The sequence below is a fragment of the Pogoniulus pusillus genome, chromosome 26, assembly GCF_015220805.1.
Source record: "Pogoniulus pusillus isolate bPogPus1 chromosome 26, bPogPus1.pri, whole genome shotgun sequence".
Taxonomy (NCBI): Eukaryota; Metazoa; Chordata; class Aves; order Piciformes; family Lybiidae; genus Pogoniulus; species Pogoniulus pusillus.
This window is the reverse complement of record NC_087289.1, coordinates 13,377,985-13,394,343: the sequence shown is the minus strand read 5'-3', so window position 1 is coordinate 13,394,343 and position 16,359 is coordinate 13,377,985. Positions and strand designations below refer to the sequence as shown.

General features: G+C 41.8%; 1 protein-coding gene across 8 annotated transcripts in view; it reads left to right on the top strand.

The window, feature by feature from the left end:
- The window catches only part of SPHKAP (SPHK1 interactor, AKAP domain containing), a 94,771-nt gene that overhangs the window by 15,419 nt on the left and 62,993 nt on the right, over window positions 1–16,359 (top strand). For 6 of the 8 annotated variants that reach the window (XR_010307138.1, XM_064165078.1, XM_064165079.1 and 3 more), the window contains exons 2-3: window positions 4,075–4,177; window positions 14,401–14,511. Coding sequence is in view for 7 of the 8 variants with exons in the window: in XM_064165078.1 (XP_064021148.1) it covers window positions 4,075–4,177; window positions 14,401–14,511 (214 nt within the window). In the remaining variant the exon portion in view is untranslated. The remainder of the gene's footprint in view (window positions 1–4,074; window positions 4,178–14,400; window positions 14,512–16,359) is intronic. The other 2 variants (XM_064165082.1, XM_064165081.1) reach the window with 1 other exon arrangement.

The window sequence follows — 16,359 nt, the reverse complement described above, 5'->3', positions numbered from 1 at the left end:
GGGAGAGTCTCTTAAGAAATCACATACGTGTTGAAAATTAATGCTTAGAAAGGGAGCCCGCAGGATAAAGAAAGAGGAAACTTTGATCTGAGAGATCAAAGAGATGTTGAAAGGCTAAAGTCATGTTCTGTGTTGAAAGAAAGACCCAAGAATCTGAAGGTTTCATCTGGCTGGCAGAACATCCTTGAGTTATGGAAGACACAGGTTTGTGACATGGAATGCCCAACCTGAAGAAGCTCAGCTAGGTGCTTAGTTTTCCTGTGGTTAGTATGTACAGCAGAATATCTACTGCACATTATGCCTGGAGGTGTGCATGTAGCTGACCATCAGGAGTGACCAAGGTGTGGTATATGTGTTTCTCTATACTAGTTTTAGACATTGCACACCTGAAACTCGTGGAGGAAAAGGCTGTTTCTGAATGGAGGTTTCATAACTTAGCATTACTTTGTTGATATTATCCCACTTTGGGGTGACTGTGAGCCCTGACTGCACGAACCTGTTTGCAAAGAGTGGGAGTCTGGAGTTATGTCACTGGCATTGCATTGTGCTGAGTTGCAGTGCTGATACTCCAGAATATGGCTCCTCATCTGTGTTTGTGTACTGTCCTATTTGTACTGTTTAATTGAGGTCCAAAAAGGCCTCTGGTTAGTGGCCACACGCACAGCTTTGTTGCTTTCAGACTCAGCAGCACTTCATGCATCAGTAAGTTCACTGCACACACTGTAAGGGAGAGCAAGTAGTTGTTAGCAGTGTATCAGCTTCCTGCAGGGCAAAGTTGTGGCAAACTCAGTCCTTGGCTGGACGAAGAGCAAGAGAGAATAGTGAGATTTGTGCTTCAAGTTGCAGGTCAGACTTTATTGGTTCTTTACTGTTGGATTGCAGAAGTGATGCAGCTTACGGAAAGTGGCAGTGATGGCATCTGCTGGGAGTGCTGAGCGGTACCTGGTACAGAAGCTGCATCTAAACAGCAGTGTAGCAAGGAGAGAACTTCACTTGCAGGGCATTTGACTCTCTGAATATGAGGTTCCTGTTTGTAATGAAAGGGTAAAACCAGGATGACTTCATATGTTCGAAGTCCCTGCTAGCAGTAAGGAACTCAGCATAAGCCTATAAAATGCTACTGTGCGTTTTGAAACGCCAGTGAAATCACCGCCCAGAGCTGTTACTCTGTAACTGTGGCATCTGAGCAATGGAGTAAACAGACAATCTCCCTTCTAGGTACAAGTAGTGCTGGTGTTTTACAGAGGCTTAAATGGTATTACACGTTCCAAGTGAGATCTTGCTTGGAAGGGATGCCATCCAGAGGGACCTGGACAGGCTGCAGAGGTGGGCACAAGCCAGTCTCAGGAGGTTCTACAAGACCAAGTGCAAGGTCCTGCACCTGGGTCAGGGCAATCCCAAGCACAAATCCAGGCTGGGCAATGAGTGCCTGGAGAGCAATCCTGAGGAGAGGGACCTGGGGGTGCTGGTGGATGAGAGGCTCAACAGGAGCCAGCAGTGTGCACTTGCAGCCTGGAGAGCCAAGGAGAGCCTGGGCTGCATTAGCAGAACTGTGGCCAGGAGGGCCAGGGAGGTGATTCTCCCCCTCTACTCTGCTCTGGTGAGACCCCACCTGGAGTACTGCATCCAGTTCTGGAGCCCCCATTCCAAGAGGGATGTGGAGATGCTGGAGTGTGTCCAGAGAAGGGCCAGGAGGATGCTCAGAGGGCTGGAGCAGCTCTGCTGTGAGCACAGACTGAAAGAGTTGGAGCTGTTCAGTCAGGAGAAGAAGAGGCTCCCAGGTGACCTTCTTGTGGCCTTTCAGTATCTGAAGGGAGCCTACAAAAAAAGCTTTTTAGGGACTTTTTAGGCTGTCAGGGAGTGACAGGACTGGGGGAAATGGAGCAAAGCTGGAGGTGGGGAGATTCAGGCTGGACATGAGGAGGAAGTTTTTCAGAATGAGAGTGGTGAGAGGCTGGAATGGGTTGCCCAGGGAGGTGGTTGAGGCCCCATGGCTGGAGGTGTTTAAGGCCAGGCTGGCTGAGGCTGTGGGCAGCCTGCTCTAGGGTGAGGTGTCCCTGCCCATGGCAGGGGGTTTGGAACTAGCTGATTCTTGTGGTCCCTTCCAACCCTCACTGATTCTATGATTCTAGGTCACTTAACTGACTGCTGTCACATAGAGTCATAGAATTGATGCAGTTGGAAAAGACCTGCAAGATCATTGAGTCCAATCATCAACCTAAGATGACCATGGCCATTAAACCATGTCCCAAAGTGCCATGTTCACATGTTTCTTGAACACCTTCAGGAATGGTGGCTTCACTACCTCCCATGGCAGCCTATTGCAATACCTGAAAACTATTTCAGGAAAGACTTTTTTTACAGGGACATCTCTATTTAGTCCTTCAATGCAATTCATGAAGTTGCTCATGAAGCAATTAATAGGTATTAAATTCAGTTTATATTTTCATTCAGCTTTCTAATTCCATCATATAAAGATACTTTTAAAAAGCACACACCATAAGCATCAGCAGAATTCTTATTGACAAAGCTACTTGTCAGTGGGAGCAGATATATTCCTAACTGCTCCTAAGCAGTATCAGATGAGATAGACATAGCTGAGTCTTTTGAAGGGAATCTTCTTGGTGTTTGACTGTAGATTTGGGCAAAGCAGGACAGTAACCTGCTTTTCACATAGTAGCTTAATCTGCAGTGAAGGTGACATCTTAGTTTTTAATTGAGCATACCAGGAAATTGGACATGGTCTCTTATCCCCTTGAAACTGATGAAAGATTATTGGTTAAGCCATGGTAACCTGCGTGCTTGTCGTGCTCTATCACAGTGTGTTCCACATCTAATCCGTGCCTTGCAATAGATGAAAAGCACTCTAGAGACCCAAATTGGGAGGCAGAAGCTGATGGTGCAGGTTGCTTCTTCCCCAGTACATTTCTGGAGAGGTGTGAGGGGTGGTACTAGCTGTAGATGCAAATAACTTGGCTGGGGGAGCTTGTTTGTAATGGGTTTGTGTTTTTCACATCCACGTAGTCCCATGGTAAAATACAAGTCCGTTGTAGCACTGACTCACAGAGTATATGCATGGTTTACCCTTGCTCTAAACCCACAGGTTTTCCATCTAGATAACAGAATTCAGGCACTCCTGGTGTTTACATTTTGATCACTACCCCTTTGCCTCTTTATCCAGGCAGGTGGAAATGCAGCAGGCATTTCTTCTGTTTGCCAAGCTGAATTAATGCAGCAAAGGTTTCATGTGCTTCTCCAAGCTGCCTGCTCATTAAAACATAAAACACTAAACAAAACCCATTAAAACTACCATTTTTCACAAGTCCACAAGACAGGTGGACACAGTTATAGGCTGCTATATGCTATGCTTTGGCCTTCAAAAGATAGTGCTCTGCTATTCTATCTCCAAGGTATGTAACTCAGGAAAAAAAGGGGAAACGAAGGCAATAAATAGGCCAATAATGGCAGCAAGGGGAGTGTGGATAGCTGCTTGTAATCAAAGTTAAGTTACATCTCTTTACTAAACTGTGGAACATGTCCAGAGAAGGGCAACAAAGCTGGTGAGGGGCCTGGAGCACAAATCCTATGAGGAGAGGTTGAGGGAGCTGGGCCTGTTTAGCCTGGAGAAGAGGAGGCTCAGGGGTGATCTTATTACTGTCTACAACTACCTGAAGGGGCATTGTAGCCAGGTGGGGGGTGGCCTCTTCTCCCAGGCAACCAGCAATAGAACAAGGGGACACAGTCTCAAGTTGTGCCAGGGTAGGTCTAGGCTGGATGTTAGGAAGAAGTTCTTCACAGAGAGAGTGATTGGCATTGGAATGGGCTGCCCAGGGAGGTGGTGGAGTCACTGTCCCTGGAGGTGTTGAAGAAAAGCCTGGATGAGGCACTTAGTGCCATGGTCTGGTTGATTGGTTAGGGCTGGGTGCTAGGTTGGACTGGATGATCTTGGAGGTCTCTTCCAACCTGGTTGATTCTATGATATGATTCTATGTATTTTGGTGTCATTGGAGTTATCTGTGTGTAGCTGAGTCACTGGAAAGGTTTTTGGGGCTTTGTTTCTTTTTTGTTCTTCAGCAACTCTGAACCTCCACTGATGCATGATAACCCAGAGCACCAAGGCAGCAGCACAGAGAGTTCGGCAACCAGTTTGGGAAGCTCTGTCACAGCATGTAAGAAGGTAACTTCTAGGTTTATGTTCTATTCAAAGGTAGATATATCTATCCCAGGTTATAGCTTTGCTTTTTAGCTTTTGTCTTTATTGGGGAATAAAAAGTTCAACTGATGGCACACAAACAACAACAAAACCAGAGGGATGATACAGAACAATCAATTCTGAGTGCTGTTAAGGTATCTTGCAATTTTGTCAGCCTAGTCCCTAATTGACTTGGTCCCAAAATATATTATACATACACAGGAGATAAACTCCCCCTGAACAACTCTATTTTCCCTCATTATCTGACAATATGAAATCAAAGTAGTGCAAAGGAATACGGATTCCTCCTCCCTAGGGCCAGGTTACAGCAGCACAGTCCAAGACAGGGGCACTGCCAAAGACTTACTGAAGAGGACAGGCCATCCTTCATCCCTCACTTTGCAATAACCCTCAGAGCTATGCTGTTTCCCACAGGCATAATTGCAGAGCTGATAAGAAAGCATTTGTTCTAACACAGAAATGTTATAGAACTTCAGAGTTCATTCATTTTCCCCATAATTCTTCTTTTTTTCTTTTCCCTCCACTAGTAATAACAACACTTTCCTTTTGGGTTTGTTGATTTGGGTTTTTTTCCATAACAACAATAAATATCTCTATGTAGGCAAGCAGAGAAAGATAAAACCATGTAGAAGATTTATCTTCCTCATCCTGCAAACCACACTGTGGGTGTGGGGGGTGAGTATTGTCTACAGAAATGTTGTTAAATGCAATGTCATTGCTAGAAAAAAAGAACTGGGGACTGGGCTTTTGCAGCTCACCCCAGTGTTGCTAAAAGTGTCAGTGTTTCATTTGACCAAAGAGGTTGTTTATGTGCTAGAGAATACCTGATTTTAAAAGAAGTGATGCTGACTAATCAAGATCTTCACATAGACAGAAACAGGCAGAAAACTGAGCGTGTGGGAGGTCATCTTAAACCTCTGTTTAATGTCTGAGTTGTTTTCTGTGAGATCAAAGGAGGGTGGCACAGTGTGGAGAAGTGCCACCACTCCCTGCGTTTACAAATGCTCCTATCATGGTCACCTCGAGAAGCATCACTGCTTCTAAAGTGCTGCTCTACAGGATCTGGAGTTGCTTGCCCTGCCTGAGCCCTTCCTCTGGACAGCTGAGTGCACAGCAGCCGATCGGATCATTGTCAGCACACTCGAAGAAGCGATTCACTTTTGCCAACTCTTCTGACACACGGCAGGGTATTTTGGGCTGCTTTACAACAGTGTTACTATTACTGGGGGGTTTGTGTCAAAAAGGATAAAGATTTACCAAAAATAGGCCATTACCTGCTCCTTTACTTTAGCCTCTCTGGTTTTTAAGTTAGAGGTGTGGTTGGTGGTGGAGTGGAAACGCAGTTTGTGCCCCTGCTGCAAGGTAACAGTTCAAACGGTTGACTTGCAGCTTACAGCAGTTGGCATGGAGTGGCCCCTGTCAGGAGCCATATGAGATGTGGCCTGTGGCCATCCAGAGCACTCTGATGGAATGCAGAAGATGTGCCTCTTGATATCCCATTCTGTATGTCCCACTTCCATATCTTTTTTGAAGAGTAGTAATTAAGCAAAGCAATTAAGATGATCAGCCACCAAAACGCAGCTGTTTCATTTGTGGAGCAGAGCCTTTTTAGTGCTGTCTCGGTTATAGATATTTGCTGTATTTTAATGCCTTATGATCTAAATTGGGGAGCAGGAAGCTGTTATGCTAAAATCACATGCAGTATTTTCCTCTGGGAAAGAGTGACTTTTCTAATCCACACTCTGCTAGAGGCTGATTTAGTTCATTGATTCACAACACACTGAGTAATGCTGACAGCTCAGTCTCCAGATGAGAGTGGAAACTTTTTTTATAGAAGCATGAATTACTGCTGATTTCACATTTGGTGCATGATGCAGATTCATCCTGAATTAGTTTCTGAGTGTGATGATCCTGCTCTGAACCCTAGACACAGCGGTATAGCGTGTGCAGCTGTCACACCTAAGTATGGTCAGTGAATCAAGGTCTGCTTCGGTGGTACCATTGCAAAGCAGAAGCAACTTAGAATCATAGAACTGTTTCACTTGAAAGAGACTTCTAAGATCATCAAGCCCAGCCATCGACACCACCATGCCACTAAATCATGTCCCAAAGTGCCATGTCTATGTGTCTTCTGAGCACTTCCAGGGATGGTAACTCCACCACTTCCCTGGGCAGCCTGTTCCACTGCCTGACCACTCTTTCAGTAAAAACGTTTTTCCTGGTGTCATAGAATCAACCAGGTTGGAAGAGACCTCCAAGATCATCCAGGCCAACCTAGCACCCAGCCCTGTCCAGTCAACCAGACCATGGCACTAAGTGCCTCATCCAGGCTTTGCTTGAACACCTCCAGGGACAGTGACTCCACCACCTTTCCCTGGGCAGCCCATTCCAATGCCAATCACTCTCTCTGCCAACAACTTCCTCCTAACATCCAGCCTAGACCTCCCCTGCCGCAACTTGAGGCTGTGTTCCCTTCTTCTGTTGCTGGGTGCCTGGCAGAAGAGACCAACCCCACCTGGCTACAGCCTCACTTCAGGTAGTTGTAGACAGCAATGAGCTCTGCCCTGAGCCTCCTCTTCTCCAGGCTGCACACCCCCAGCTCTCTCAGCCTCTCCTCACAGGGCTGTGCTCCAGGCCTCTCACCAGCTTCATCACCCTTCTCTGGACATGTTGCCAGACAGCTGCAATAGTGCAAGTTTAGAGTCCTTATCCTGTGGTGCAGACCAGCTCAGCACCAGAGCAAGGATTTAAGTGCAGAACTGACAGTCAGAATGTACTGGCAGGGTTGCAGCTCGGAGCAATTCCAGTTCTCAGATTGCATTTGGTATGGTGTCCTGTGGCCAGCAGGAACAGGGAAGGGCAATGAGGCTTGTGAAGAGCCCAGAACACATGGCCTACAAAGAGCATCTGAAGGAGCTGGGGTTCTTGAGTCTGGAGAGGAGGAGACTGAAGGGAGACTTCTCTGCTCTCTACGACTATCTGAAGGTGGAGTGAGGAGGGGTCCAGCCTCTTCTCCTTGTTGGCAAGCAACAGGATTAGAGGAAATGGCTATAACTGCACCAGTGAAGGTTCAGGCTGGATGTTAGGAAATACTTCTTCACTGAAAGGGTTCTCAAACATTGGAATGGTCTGCCCAGGGCAGTGGTGGAGTCACCATCCATGGAGGTGTTCAAGCAGTGTGTGGACCTGGCACTTAGGGACACTGTTTAGTATTGGCCCTTCAGTACTGGGTCAAGGGTTGGACTGAATGATCTTGGAGGTCTCTTCCAACTGGATATATTCTGTAATTTGGTAATTAATTAGCCTTGTTAATTTAGTCCAGCTCCTTCAAGCTTGCAGTCATAATTGTTTTACTAGAAGGACTTCAGCATACTTCTTCAAAAGCATGAACATCTCACCATGTATGGAACCTCCTACTTCGTATCAGCATGTGCACACAGCTAACAGGGAAAACTGCCCAGCAGCAGTGATGTGCTGTAAGATACTCTGACAGTTTGGCTGTTACCTGCCCCCCCACTCATATGAAATCACCCAGACCAGGCTCAGCCAGTTGGAAATTAAGGAATGAAGCTTCATATTCACAGCTTAGCACAATGTACAAGCAGATATTGACAATATTTGCAGCTATATACAGAAATACACAAGTTAAAAACAGTAATACAGAAACACAATTCACCTCCCAGAAACCTGAGTCCCCAGCAGGGGCTCCCAACCACCCTTCCACCTCCTTTCCACCCCTCTACCTTATCCCAGAGTATGCCTTACATGCAAGGTGAGTTTGGAGGATCAGCCAGGGGACTTATAAAGCAGAAGGATTAGCTACACAGAAAACAGGCCAGGGAGCAAAGTACATGCACCAGCTGCAACAGAGACCCACTGGGTTATCTATACTTATACATCTCAGCAAGCCTCTGAATGAAGTAGACCTCACCATTGTTTCCTTTTCAGAGTCTATAATTTCTCTCACTAAAATATCCCAGCTGGCCTCAAACTAGCACAGATATGTTACATATGCTCTTCTTCTATGTTTTCTTTGCCCATGGCAACACTGCTGTCTCTTACCAAAGAAACATGCCCTAAAGTTGGCCTGGCTTCTGCAGATGCATTTTGGCATGGTGTTTTAGCATAGCTGACCCAGTGCAGTCAGCACTGTGGGGAGGCACAGATTATTCTTCCTCCAAAAATGTCCATAATGATCCTAATGCATTTCATAACAAGGTAGAGTTTGAATTCATCCAGAGTTTACCCCTCATTACTGAAATGTCACCACTTCTGTTTCCTGAGCACCATTCAGATACATGTAACACCAGGCCACATGCAAGAAAACCTCTCCTACTTGTGCCTCCTTTTCCCACAGTACTCTCATGCCTGAATAATTTAAGAGGCTTTGCAGGTGACTTTGGGCCAGCTGGACCTCCACCACTTACACTGCCAACCACCACCAGCTTCTGGCTTTGTTTTTCTTACCTGCCTTCTTCAAATTCAGATTGCTGCAAATTATTTTATCCAACCCCCAGTAGCAAAAATCTTCTTCCTCTTTCACTCTTCTTCACATATCTGGCTGCATTGTGGAGTGCATGTGCACATGGGAGCAGAATCTGCCCATGGAAAGTATCCTCCTGCTCCTTCATCTCCTTGAAGTTACTTAAAAACCACATGCTATCCAAAACCTCCATGTAAGAATTTCCACTCTTGACTTTGAAGTCTATTAAGAAAAGCTGCCTAAGAAAACTACATATACTGTAAGCCCCTGTGACTTATAAATCATCCTGAAGTGACCCAAGCTTGACAACTGTGACCTGACCTAGCTGAAATACTGGTTCAGGGGAGTTATTTCTTCTGTTGGTGATTTAGCAGTGTCTGCTTCCTGAGAAAAGCATCTTGAGACAGACAAAGCTACCACAGGTCATCTAGCACCTCACAGGAGCAGAACTATCTGAAGTTTGGTCTGCCTAGCCCAGCCCATTCCCTGGATTTATCACCAACGATATATATATCTGCTATCATTTAGCTGTTCTCAAATGCTGCTTGCTCATATCAGGTCCTTCATAGAATCATAGAATCAACCACCTTGGAAGAGACCTCCAAGATCATCCAGTCCAACCTAGCACCCAGCCCTAGCCAATCAACCAGACCATGGCACTAAGTGCCTCATCCAGGCTTTGCTTCAACACCTTCAGGGACAGCAACTCCACCACCTCCCTGGGCAGCCCATTCCAATGCCAATCACTCTCTCTGGCAAGAACTTCCTCCTAACATCCAGCCTAGACCTCCCCTGGCACAACTTGAGGCTGTGAGACAAAGGCTTATAAGACAAAGAAGAGTTGTACCAAGGATTGTTTTCTGAAGCTTCTTTCTGCATGATAATTTCTTCCTATTCTGGTTTCTCAGAAACGATCTGAGCTTTAGGAAACAATGATCTGAAGTGATTAAGGCTGAAGACAAATTCACTGTGATTTTTAAGGAAATGAAACAAGACTGCTCATTAAAGCCAAGGCAATTTGAGCTAGAGAGAGCTGTTTCCTATGCATGCAATATTTATATCTTAATTAAGAACTCTAGCCCTTCAGGATGAGAACCATAGAATGCTAGAGGATGGAAGGGACCTCTGGAGATCAACTAGTCCAACCTCCCACCGAAACAGTGTCACCTAGGGCAGAATATCTAAAATAAGATGAAAGCTGAAGTTTCTATGCAACATATTGTATAGTTTATGTAGTTATTATATGTGTATATATGTATTTTTATATGAATTTATATGTGGATTTATATGTAGTGATTTATATGTATTATACTTATTTATATGTATTTAATTTTATATGTAGTTATCATTATTTATATTAATTATATGTGTATATAGAATCATAGAATCAGTGAGGGTTGGAAGAGACCACAAGGATCATCTAGTTCCAACCCCCCTGCCATGCCCAGGGACACCCTACCCTAGAGCAGGCTGCCCACAGCCTCAGCCAGCCTGGCCTTAAACCCCTCCAGCCATGGGGCCTCAACCACCTCCCTGGGCAACCCATTCCAGGCTCTCACCACTCTCATGCTCAACAACTTCCTCCTCACCTCCAGCCTGAATCTCCTCACCTCCAGCTTTGCTCTGTTCCCCCTAGTCCTGTCACTCCCTGAGAGCCTAAAAAGTTCCTCCCCAACTTTTTTGCAAGCCCCTTTCAGATACTGAAAGGCCACAAGAAGGTCACCTCTTCTCTTCTTATATGTATTTATATATGTATTTATATGTATTTAGTTAGTTTGTTATATGGTATTTATTTATATGTACTTTTATATGTATTCATTTAGTCATTTCTATGTTCTTTATTTATTTGTATTTATATATGTATTATGTGTGTATTTATTATATATTTATATATGTATTTATAGATATTTATATACTTATTTCTATGTTCTTTCTTTATTTGTATTTATATATCTATTTAGATGTGTATTTATATTTATGTGCATTTATATTTATTTATATTTATTATATGGGTATGTATGTATTTATATATGTATTTATAAGTATTTATTTAGTTATTTCTATGTTCTTTCTTTATTTGTATTTATATATCTATTTATACAGGCATTATTTTTATATGCATTTATATTTATTTATGTTTATTATATGTGTATATATGTATTTATAAGTATTTGTTTATTATATGTGTATATATGTATTTATAAGTTTTTTTTTGTTATTTCTATGTTCTTTATTTGTATTTATTTATGTATTTAGATGTGTATTTGTTTTTATATTTATTTATAGTTATTATATATATAGTTATTTCTATGATATTAATTTATTTGTATTTATATATGTACTTATATGTGCCTTTATTTTTATATATTTTTATATTTATTTATATTTATTATGTATATATATGTATTTGTAGATATTTATTTAGTTATTTCTCTGTTCTTTATTTATTTGTGTTTATTTATGTCTTTAGATGTGTATTTATTTTTATATGCATTTATATTTGTTTATTATATGTGTATATATGGATTTATATATGTATTTATAAGTATTTTGTTATTTCTATGTTCTTTATTTGGATTTATATATGTACTTATATGTGTATTTATTTTTATATATTTTTATTTTTATTTTTATATATATGCATTTATAGATATTTATTTAGTTATTTCTATGTTATTAATTTATTTGTATTTATATATGTATTTAGATGCCATGGTCTAGCCTTGAGCTCTGTGGTAAAGGGTTGGACTTGATGATCTGTGAGGTCTCTTCCAACCCTGATGATACTGTGATACTCATATTTATTTATTATATGTGTATATATGGATTTATATATGTATTTATAAGTATTTCATTATTTCTATGTTCTTTATTTATTTGTATTTATGTATTTAGATGTGCATTTATTTTTATATGTATTTCTAGTTATTTCTATTTATTATATGTGTATATATGGATTTATATATGGATTTATAAGTATTTCATTATTTCTATGTTCTCTATTTATTTGTATTTATGTATTTAGATGTGCATTTATTTTTATATGTATTTCTAGTTATTTCTATTTATTATATGTGTATATATGGATTTATATATGGATTTATAAGTATTTCATTATTTCTATGTTCTCTATTTATTTGTATTTATGTATTTAGATGTGCATTTATTTTTATATGTATTTATATTTATTTCTATTTATTATATGTGTATACATGGATTTATATATGGATTTATAAGTATTTCATTATTTCTATGCTCTCTATTTATTTGTATTTATGTATTTAGATGTGCATTCATTTTTATATGTATTTCTATTTATTTCTATTTATTATATGTGTATACATGGATTTATATATGGATTTATAAGTATTTCATTATTTCTATGCTCTCTATTTATTTGTATTTCTGTATTTAGATGTGCATTTATTTTTATATGTATTTCTATTTATTTCTATTTATTATATGTGTATATATGGATTTATATATGCATTTATAAGTATTTCATTATTTCTATGTTCTCTATTTATTTGTATTTATGTATTTAGATGTGCATTTATTTTTATATGTATTTCTATTTATTTCTATTTATTATATGTGTATATATTAGTTATTTCTATGTTCTTTATGAATTTATTTGTATCATATACAGATGTATCCATATGTAAATACATATGCATTTATATGTATTTATTTTTATATGTGTTTACATTTATCATATGTGTATATATGTATTTATTAGATGTGTATGTGAGAGTGCATGTATGGATTTGTTCAATTCTATATGTCTTCCTAAGAAGTCTCTAAGGATGCTCATTGGAAATAACTGCTTGATTCTTGATTTTACCAACTGATTTTACTTACTGGTTTGGTATTTCCACATTTGAAGATAGTTCAGGTCGGGGGGGGGGGGAGAAGTTTATAACTTGAATGGGAGATTGTTTCTGTGGGATCTGAGATGTATTCTTTTCTTCACCTAGCCTTGGAGTTAGTTATGGTGCCAGCAATCTTTCTGCACTGAGACAGGAGGCTATAAAATGTATTGTGTGCAGAGTCATCCGACTGGTAAACAAGATAAGCTGGCAGCACCTAAAGAAAGATTGGTGTCCATGTGCAGCATTCATAAGCCTTTGTCATTGTGAGAACAAAGTCTTTGGGCAGGGTGCTCTTGGGGAGTGTTTTGTGAAACCCTAAGTTGCTATCCAGAAGCTTTTGGGAAGGAAGCTCATAGCAGGGCTGGAGCACTGAGAAAACAGCCACCACCAAGGTGCAAAGCCTTTGTGGAGGGCTCCAAAGAAAACTTATGGGCTGTGGTGTTTCCCATGACCTCCTCATCCATCTTCTGCTGACTTTTATTTGGGAATCAATATAGAATTGTATTGCTGCAGGGAGTGCAGCATTAACTATCTAACAGGCTCTCTGCCAGAGAGATAAACATTGGAGTGGGTGTTAGTCTGTGGGTGGTAATAAGCTTACTTCTGGAGTGCCCCTGAGTATTAGAAAATTGTGTCCACTGGCCAGATCAGCTTTGCACAGTATTCATCTTCCCCAAAAAGTGAAGAAGTCTCACGAGTTCCTTCACTTCTCTCCCTAAGGAATGGATCTAGGCTTATGGATCAAGTGTTCCTGAAGTAGGACAAAGCTGTGACAGTGCAAAATATACAGTAAAGTAAAGGAGAATACCACGGATAGACATTGTTCCCCTCAGGTAGAGCAACAAATTGCTGTTTTAAAATATCACTACTAGAATAAAAGGCTAAAGAGCTGGAGTATAGCTTATTCCCATGTGATGCAGGATGGTGGGAAATAAACCCACAATAGTCACCCATTTAGTACCCATCCTTCTTCACACTGCTGCCTGGAGAAGACAATAAGCCATAGGAAACGTTCTATAAGTAGCACGATTGTTGCAGCTGTTCTTTTCCTGCAGTTACCTTCTTGTTTTAAAAATACTAAGAGTTCCTTTTTCATCGAAGAATATTGGTACAGATGCAGGAAAGAAGGAATTCAGTTCAATCTAAGCATCAGACTTGCAAAACTGGCCCCATTTTTGTTTCAGTTGAGCAAAGCTGGTGGCATAAGGTGCAGGACTGAGTCCACACAGAGAGGCTAAGGAGAGAGATGAAGGGGGACCTGGGACCCCTCAAACTACCACAGCTTAATGTGCATTACTGCAGGTGTTAAAAATTTCAGCTCCTCAGAAATCAGACAATGTGTTTAAGAAGAGTGAGTTTGCAGCCTGGGCAGAATGGTTAGCTGTGGAGAAAGAGACATGAACTCATCAAGGCTGCAAGTTCCTGCACTCTGGTGTCATTAAATGATTGGTTTCCCCGAGATCTAGGTTTATCTTTTTAACACAGACCCAAATTCCTAGCACTATTTTCCAGTCAGAAGATTTGGTGGCTTAGGCATCTCCTTCAAGTGTCTTGAAGGACTTTCAGTTCTGAGAGTACATAGGTCAATACTTCAGGGAATAGATACATATATCACTTAATTTAAGGGTCGTTAACTGGACAGGTCCAAAAGCAGCAGGAATCTCAGTCTTGACACCCACCCATCCCAAAAAAAAACAACCAAACCAACCAAACAAAAGATAAAATCAGAGGTGATGTTTCCTTTGAGTTATAACAAGAGTCCAGGCTCCCAAAGTAAGGTAGGACTGAGTAGATTTTCACACCATTTTAACTGTTCTTCACTATTTTAACAGATTCTCTGCAGTAACAGTCTGCTAGAATCAACAGACTACTGGCTGCAGAACCAGAGGACACCATGCCAAATTGGCTTTCTGGAAGACAAGTCAGAAAGCAACTGTGCCTCAGTAAGTACTTGCTGTAACTTCTTCTGGGGAAAAGTCCATGGAGATTTGTTTGGCTAAGGTGTGAGGATGATCACAGCACATCTTACATAAAAGATAGTCACTGACTGACACTGAAATTACATCAACCTGGCTATACTTTCTGTAATTCCCAGCTGCTTCTTTAAAGCAACCACACAGACCCAAAAATGCATATGGATTTCTGTACAGAGCACGTGAATAAATACTACTGCAGAGGTTTCCCCACATTTGGCTTTCAGACTCTCTGGCTCTCCATGGGTTGTTTTTTTTTTTTATGCTCATAATCTGCAATGAGAGAGAAAAATAAGCCAGAAAGAAAATTACTCCAAACCACAACTTGTTAAGTGGCAGGTTGGAAAGAGCAGATGTTTAAAATGCTGCTCGATGTTCTTGAAGGCAGAGAGAAGGAATTAAAGAGACAACACTTTCTGTATTAGGTGAGGTGAAGCTTCAAAAGAACTCAAACAGAATTATTTTACATTTGAAAGGCAACTGAAATCTCCCTGTTGTGGAGTATCATGCAATCAAGAACAGCTATTTTTAAGAGTGTACATGAAGAAATAGGAGTTGTTAGGTTGCTTTACATATGACCTACATGAAACCAGATGGAAGTTCGTTGCTGTGATTGTCGTAGGTTTTTGTTTGATGAAGCATGCAGGAAAGCAGATCCTCATTGCAATCCCATTTGATTGCTATTCCCTGGTCCCAGTGAGCCAACAAGGGGTTTAGACAAAGCAGTTTTATCTCAGGTGAAGGGTTTCCAGCACCACTGGAGCTGCACACAGCCTGAAGACCAGCTGAGGGCTCTATAGAGTCTGCTGGGGTTCTTTCACAAACACAGACATATCTGCTCTGGCTGATGAACCCTGATGCCTGCTGTCAAGAAATGGGATTTTGCTCCCACAGTGAGGATGACTGAAGACTGTGTTTTGACCTGGGAGTGATGAAGCATGCAGGAGTGATGCCACAGCATAATGTCAGCAGTCAAAAGTCAGGAATATGGCTAAAGGGCTCATTTCACTGTCATGCTGTCTATTGCACTATTGGTTTCTACAAGACCAGATTCTGGGCTGCAGCAGGAGAATTGTGGCCAGCAAGGCCAGGGAAGTGGCTCTACTTCCCGCTCTACTTCCTTCTGTTGAGGCCCCCCTGGAGTACTGCATCCAGTTCTGGAGCCCCCACTACAAGGATGTGGAGATGCTGGAGTGTGCCCAGAGAGGGACCACAAGTATGCTCAGAGGGCTTCAGCAGCTCTGCTGTGAGCACAGACTGAAAGAGTTGGGGCTGTTCAGGCTGGAGAAGAGGAGGCTCCCAGGTGACCTTCTTGTGGCCTTCCAGGATCTGAAGGGGTCTACAAAAAAGCTGTGGAGGGACTTTTTAGGCTCTCAGGTAGTGACAGGACTGGGGTGAACGGAGTAAAGCTGGAGGTGGGGAGATTCAGGCTGGAGGTGAGTAGGAAGTTGTTGAGCATGAGAGTGGTGAGAGGCTGGAATGGATTGCCCAGGGAGGTGGTCAAGGCTGTGGCCAGCCTGATCTAGGGTAGGGTGTCCTTGGGCATGGCAGGGGGGGTTGGAACTGGCTGATCCTTGTGGTCCCTTCCAACCCTGACTGATTCTATGATTCTAAGACAGAGCACAACACAACCTAATCTACCTATACCCACCATGCAGGGTGTGAGGTAAGAAGCTATGTGGGATGGCAGTGGGTGAAATAAAGAATGTTTAGTGGAGCTTATTTTCTAACTCCCCAAAGCAGTAGTTCCCAGTTGTTTGAGCATTCTGCATGCATTCTCCCAAGAAAAAGGGACACAGTCCTGGGAAGTACAAACAG